The sequence below is a fragment of the Borostomias antarcticus genome (assembly GCF_949987555.1).
Source record: "Borostomias antarcticus genome assembly, chromosome: 19".
Lineage (NCBI taxonomy): Eukaryota > Metazoa > Chordata > Actinopteri > Stomiiformes > Stomiidae > Borostomias > Borostomias antarcticus.
The window spans coordinates 9,586,536-9,594,035 of NC_140252.1; the positions used below are offsets into that span (position 1 = coordinate 9,586,536).

The 7,500-nt window shown below is 46.2% G+C and overlaps 1 protein-coding gene across 1 annotated transcript in view; it reads left to right on the forward strand.

Moving 5' to 3' along the window:
* The window catches only part of syne1a (spectrin repeat containing, nuclear envelope 1a), a gene marked incomplete at its 5' end in the record, with an annotated part of 215,195 nt that overhangs the window by 55,639 nt on the left and 152,056 nt on the right, over positions 1-7,500 (forward strand). Inside the window, 6 exons of the mRNA XM_084453952.1 lie at positions 33-229; positions 2,531-2,643; positions 5,601-5,708; positions 6,564-6,701; positions 7,044-7,208; positions 7,314-7,426. Coding sequence (XP_084310078.1) covers positions 33-229; positions 2,531-2,643; positions 5,601-5,708; positions 6,564-6,701; positions 7,044-7,208; positions 7,314-7,426 — 834 coding nt within the window. The remainder of the gene's footprint in view (positions 1-32; positions 230-2,530; positions 2,644-5,600; positions 5,709-6,563; positions 6,702-7,043; positions 7,209-7,313; positions 7,427-7,500) is intronic.

Genomic DNA, 7,500 nt, shown 5'->3' on the forward strand with positions numbered 1-7,500 from the left:
TTACGTTGTGTTTGCCTTTTCTACCATGCTAGGCATCTGGGCAGTGAGGTGAAGGACTTTGGTGCAAGCTGGCGTACAGGTGCAGCGTTTTTTGCGGTCATCCTTGCCCTCCGACCCAACTTAGTAGACATAGAGTGTGTGCAGAAAAGGGCCAATCGGGAGAACCTGCAGGAAGCCTTCTCATTGGCTGAGACAGAGCTGGGAATCCCACAGCTTCTTGACCCCGAAGGTAATTTCTACACTTCTTGGTCTGTTAATGTTTAGCCTATGAATGAATCAAGAATTGATTTGGTTAATTTAAACGGTTTGTTCTTTGGAGATCAACAACATAGTTTGGTTGATTTCTATAACACCGTCTGTTCAGGTTGCTTTTTTTTAAGTCAAGGCTGACATGCCAACCATGCTCGGCTCTACAGTACATCTGGGCTTCAGTACTTCAGAATTCTGTAATTACCTGTCAACATCCCAGAGAACATGGCCTCTGCACCTGCGCCCTGCAGAAGGAGCTCTGTCTGATGCAGTGTGACACCAGAGCAATTAAAGGCCATTAGGCTGCAGGAGTCAATAACAGCGAGCAGCCAGAACCAGAACCAGAACTGAGCCCACAGACACTGAGATCTGCAGGGTTACAAGTCACAAGCCATTTGCACACAAACTGTAGTTCCCTGTACAACACTGTGACATCTGTAAAAACTGCAGTTCCCTGTACAACACTGTGACATCTGTTAAAACTGCACCTCAGCTCCGCCGAAAATAACGGTCTCCCTCGGTGGACCCTGAGTGGAAATAAAGGCTTGAAATGAAATGAAATGGAAATCCTACCCAAGGCCGCGACTGATTTTCGTTTACATGAGCCAAATGCCACGACATTCCCGTGTTGCGTCTTTACAAACATGCCAGTCCTGGGATAGAACACACAAGGCCCAGTCCAGCAGATGGTCAAGGCTTAGCAACGCTTATTGTTACAAAATATATACTTTATATAACACTAACAAATAGACTACAAGTGTTTCATAAGTGATATTGTTTATATTAAGACATCATTTTTATTGCAGAAGGCACCATTCATTTTAAAGCCAACACAACAGAAGCCCAAATGAACCAATCATGAAAAAATCAGTAGGCTAGTATTATTCTTACAAGTTGAAAATATGTTGTTTTTGTTGCTTTTTAAGATCAAGACTTTGCAATGCGGGCCATTATCCATTATCGGGTACAAAATGTGTTTTTTTACATCTGGATTATAATCTACTAGGCCTACAATTAAGATGATTTTGATCAAATTAAATTGTGTTCCCAATGGCAGTGCATGTAATTAAATCATAATTTGGATGGATGCATCGGCCTGAAAAGGGCTTCATTTCCAGGGTCGGAGGAGTGGAACCAACCTACTGGGCCTTTAGGCCTATATGAAAATACGAAATTAATATATCCTAATAAAATACTATAACTAATCATTTATGCCATTCATGCTGAATTACAAAGCTAGTTACTTCGCAAATAGGCATTAGAGGGAGAAAAAGGTGCCCAACACCTTTGGTCAGAAAAAAATGTTGTAGGCTATGCTGTTGACGAAGATTTTCTTTAGTTGAAGACAGCCCTAACTATTTCGCTCATGTTCAAATAATCAAAATCTAATTTTTCCTTTGGGTGAATTGTAAAACTTCCAGTGGACCTGAAATCCCTAGAGTCATCTTTGGCCAGGTGGCCTGCCTAATGTAACAGCTTCTGTTCACAACAGCCATCCCGACAGAGTCCAGGGAACTATCCTAGGTCCTGACACAGGAAATTGGCTGTGTGGATTTCCTGTGAATTCTCTAGAAATGGGAACCGTTCTACAGTATGTGTGAAGGGGCTTACAGTCTCTGTTGATGCTGTTTTTCAGGGATCTCCTGTGTTAGCTACAGTAGCTGTAGCTAATTGTGACGTCCACTGATGTCTGCAGTCCTCAAAACGCGCAAGAGGGCAATATATATATATATATATATATATATATATATTACTTTACTGTTCTCCTTTTTTCATATTATGAAAATTGAAGTTGACATAACCCACATAATATAACAAACAACAATTTTAGGATGACTTAATAGTCATATTTTGTTGTCAATGTCAAGTGTGAATAGCTCTGAATCTTTGAAGCCCTTTTCTCTGCTTAGTGATTTCAGGTGTACCAACATCCACAGAAGCATATCTTCTTAATATTTGCAGATTTCAATGCATGGCACATCATTTGAAAGCTTACAATTTACACTTTCATAATCTGTAAAAAAACCAAAAACAAAACAACAACAACTGAAAAATAAGCTTACCCCACACCAGGAACAAACCTGCAGTAGCTACCGCAGCCACGGTAACTAGTCTACTGGTGATTCAGCTTTTTGGCCCAGTGGCATTAATATGACTGTAGCTGAGTGGATCGTCTTGGTTAATGTCTCCTATTCTGACCTGCACTTAGACAGGCATGCTAGCTTAGCTCTGGCTTGGTTAGCGAGGTCATGACCTCTGAGGTTTGTCTCTCCGTCCTCAGACGTAGACGTTGATAAACCAGATGAGAAGTCCATCATGACCTACGTAGCCCAGTTCCTGAAGCACCACCCCGAGCGGCCACAGAGCGGCTCCGAGGGACAGGGGGATGAAGAGGTAACACAGCCCTCCCTCCTCACCCTCCTCCCACTAACACACTCTCTCTATCACCTCCTCTAACCACTCGCCCTCCTTACCCCACTAACACACTCTCTCTATCCCCTCCTCTAACCACTCGCCCTCCTAACCCCACTAACACACTCTCTCTATCCCCTCCTCTAACCACTCGCCCTCCTAACCCCACTAACACACTCTCTCTATCCCCTCCTCTAACCACTCGCCCTCCTAACCCCACTAACACACTCTCTCTATCCCCTCCTCTAACCACTCGCCCTCCTTACCCCACTAACACACTCTCTCTATCCCCTCCTCTAACCACTCGCCCTCCTAACCCCTCTAACACACTCTCTCTATCCCCTCCTCTAACCACTCGCCCTCCTAACCCCTCTAACACACTCTCTCTATCCCCTCCTCTAACCACTCGCCCTCCTAACCCCACTAACACACTCTCTCTATCCCCTCCTCTAACCACTCGCCCTCCTAACCCCTCTAACACACTCTCTCTATCCCCTCCTCTAACCACTCGCCCTCCTAACCCCTCTAACACACTCTCTCTATCCCCTCCTCTAACCACTCGCCCTCCTAACCCCTCTAACACACTCTCTCTATCCCCTCCTCTAACCACTCGCCCTCCTAACCCCTCTAACACACTCTCTCTATCCCCTCCTCTAACCACTCGCCCTCCTAACCCCACTAACACACTCTCTATCCCCTCCTCTAACCACTCGCCCTCCTAACCCCTCTAACACACTCTCTCTATCCCCTCCTCTAACCACTCGCCCTCCTAACCCCTCTAACACACTCTCTCTATCCCCTCCTCTAACCACTCGCCCTCCTAACCCCTCTAACACACTCTCTCTATCCCCTCCTCTAACCACTCGCCCTCCTAACCCCTCTAACACACTCTCTCTATCCCCTCCTCTAACCACTCGCCCTCCTAACCCCACTAACACACTCTCTCTATCCCCTCCTCTAACCACTCGCCCTCCTAACCCCTCTAACACACTCTCTCTATCCCCACCACTGTCTGACCGCTGCATATGTACAGTACTTGTGCTTCACATTCTCTTTCACTCCAGATTTCTCTCTCTCTCTCTCCCCCTCTCTCTCTCTCTCTCTCTCTCTCTCTCTCTCTCAGGTAGAGATTGTTTTGACATCTTTCACCTCACCGAACCCCTTAAGCCAAACTCAAACCTAACTCAAACTCAGACCCATCTCTTCATGTTCTTGCTCTTTGGTGCTATGGTGTAGAGTCCTACCTGTTATTCATTTTCTCTCTGCACATCTCTCTTTCTTCCTCTCTTTTCCTCCCCTCTCTCTCTCATCCGAATGGTTGTTGTGTCTACTTCTGTTCATCAGTGTGGTCTCGCTCCTCGAGATATTGAGGAAATGTTGGAGGTAGGTTTAGTCCATAGAAGCCCATTTAAGGGGTGCTACCAAGGTTCTCCATCAAACGTTTCAAAAGAACGTTCTTAAAATGTTTATAAACCATGTATAATACTCCTGGTTCACACGTCTTCATAATATTTTAGAGGGTACTTCTATATGCTAATACTAATACTTTAGGCAGTATGTTTACATTATTTTATGATTGGCTACCACCTCTGTTGGTTTAAAAAGTCTCTATCAGTCTAACAAGCCTCTTGTCAATCAGTCTACCAGTGGTTGCAATACTTCTACATAAGCTACTGGTGAATTAAATCAACAATGTTTCATGTTGTGAGAGGAAGTGATTTCTTATTGGCACCTCTAATCTTACCTGCGGTGGAATCGCTGCCAGACAGTAATAAGAAAGGGAAGGCTGTATTATAAGATGTGATTTTACCATGATATTAGCATTAGCGCTAAGGCTCCCTGTGCTATTAGCATGACAATGAGAGCCTCTGGCTACATACTGTACTGTGCAGTGATTCACGGTTTGATGGAGAGCCTAGGAATAGTTTTTTTTTTTCTTTGTTAAGATTATGGTGCCAGAAGCTCTGACTTTATGACTCGCTAACCATAGACTTTTTTTTTGCTGTAGTTTATGATATTATATTTTCATAACCTGATTTTAATCGTTGTATTCATTTGTATGATTTACTGTTTCTGTGGTATTGACAGCCTTTCTTCTGTCATACTATGTTGAATGGTGTGTTTTGCATGTACATGTTCTACATTGAAACTTAACTAATTATCATTCATTTAGAGAGGCTATCCAAGCCACCATGTAAAACGATTTGAACATATTTTTAGACTGGAACACTTCTATTGAGATAAGATAAGTTCCCTCAGCAGGAACCTCATTCTGAAGCCGGAATCCAGAATAAAGAATAGAATCTGTGAATGGGGCTGTCTAAACCAATGAACCTGAATGGACTGAAACACATTCTGAATAGCGTTCAAATTGAATGGACTTTTTAGCCGCCTTTTGAGTAGGAGGTAAAGGTTGTTCAAATCCGATGAAATGCTAGAAGGGGGTCTTGGAGTGTTAGAGTTGAGTGTTCCTGACAGCTGTGAGTCATCAGGTTTGCCCCTACTGTGAAATATGGAAGACTAATATAAACACATGTTGGCTTTTTCCTTTCTTTATCTACTTCTCTCCATCTTCTTCTGGTTGTTTTCTACCTCTTCTACCTCTGAATCTGCCCCTCCACATCTCCCACCTCTCCTCTCTACATCTTTCCCCCTGTCTCCCGTCCTGTCCTCCTCTCTCCATCCCTCTGCCTCCCTGTCCCCTCCCCTCCATCCCTCTCTCCATCCCTCCGACCCCCCCATCCCCTCCCTTCTCTCATCTCTCCATCCCTCCGCCCCCCCGTCCCCTCCCCTCTCTCCCTCTCTCCCTCTCTCCATCCCTCCACCCCCCTGTCCCCTCCCCTCTCTCCCTCTCTCCATCCCTCCAATCCCCTGTCCCCCCTGTCCTGTCCTCCCCTCTCTCCCTCTCTCCCTCCCTCCCTCTGTCTCTGTGCCCCCAGAGAGAGCAGCACAGGACCCTGAGGGAGTTGAAGGTGTGGCTGGAGCAGCTGGAGAGAGACGCTGCTCGGGCCCAGGACACCCAGGGAAACCCCACCCAGCAGTACCAGGTCAGTGTGTGTGTGTGTCCTTGTGTGTCTCTGTCTGTGTACATAGGAACATCTGCAAAGAACACAAACACACACACACACATAAAGACACACACACACACACACACACCGTCTGGCACACACACTCTCTGGGCACACACTCTCCTATTATCAGCCTATAATCAGTGTTCTTGCTCTGTGGGGATCAGACTGCTGCTGCTCTTCTCCAGCCTGGCTCAGCCAGCAGCCCCGGGATACATTACATATTCATGTGGGAGATCTCCGTTTCCTTTTTACATTATATGTTTCGGTTAAGAAGACTAATATAAAACATATTTTCAGGTAAGTGAGGTCTGTGCATATGGCTGTACAGCAGGTATCTGAGTGAATTAAAGGATCAGTGTGGACTTTCGTGGCAGAATTCTGTGTTGACTTGGCAGAAATGGAATATAATATCCATATGTTTGCTTTAATAAGTGAAAATAAGAATAATTATTTTTTCATTACCTTTGAATGAGCCCTTTATATCTACATACAGAGCGGGTCCTTCCAAGGAGGCCGCCATTTTGGACCATGTAATTGTATTCAGTTGGTTGCAGTCTGTAAAATCACCACTAGATGCTACCGAAAATCACACACTGCACCTTTAAGATGATTTTTCAAATATTATTACATTTCCACTCACCCCCATCTTATTGGCCTCAGCTCTAAAGTGTATTCTCAATTATTTCTCTCTCTCTCTCTCTCTCTCTCTCTCTCTCTCTTTCTCTCTCTCTCTCTTTCTCTCTCTGTCTCTCTTTCTCTCTCTCTCTCTTTCTCTCTCTCTCTACCACCCCCATCTCCCTGTCTACCTCTCTCTCTCTCCCTCTCTCCCAGCTGTTTATGAGGCTGCGTGTCCAGTTGGAGATGAGGAGGAAGCAGACCGAGACGGCAATTCAGTCCACCCAGACGGACGGAATGCTGACCATGGACCAGGCGCTGGTCAAACAGGCCTGGGACAGAGTGTCCAACAGGGTGAGGGGACACAGATCTCTTTCTGTTACGGAGTTAGGCAGGAGAGTGTACGGTAGAGGTGACTCCGGGACAGATGCACGCTGAAAGAGAGGTCCGTTTTAATACTTGAGCGAGCGCACGGTGGAGTGTGTCAGGCACGTCGGACTCCTCAGTCATCCTAATCAGTGACAGCCCTGTCAGAGGAAAGGCTGGACAGACACCTCCTCTTCTGTTAGTGAAGAAACATAGTAGATACATACTGTAGAACACACATAGTGAGATACATAGTAAGATATGTATCATAAGATCTTGGGCTTGGACCTTTCGGGTAACCATGCTACCCTCGATGCCCCCCCCCTCCAGTTCCTGGACTGGCACCTGCAGCTGGACGGGACACTGCCCGCCCCCCTGGGCATGGTGGGGGCATGGCTGCACCAGGCTGAGGGGGCGCTCCGGCAGGAGATCGTCGTCCAACAGGCGCATGACGAGACGGCTAACACAGTCCATAGGACCCTGGAGCAGCACAAGGTAGGGACACCATGGAGGGGGGACATGTTGATCAGTGGAATCACAGATCTCTTTAGGGTTTGTTTACATGACGTTGAGTGTGTGTGTGTGTGTGTGTGTGTGTAGGATGTGCTGAAGGGCCTGGAAGGCCACCAACAAGTGTTCCAGAGGATCCACAAAGACAGGTGTGTCAACGGGGTCCCTGTGCCCCCAGAGCAGCTCCAGGACATGGCCGAGAGGTACGCAGAACCAGGGGGGGGGGGTTCCAGAAAGAGGGCTTAGTGAAAACTCTGAGTTTGCTAAGCCTGAGATT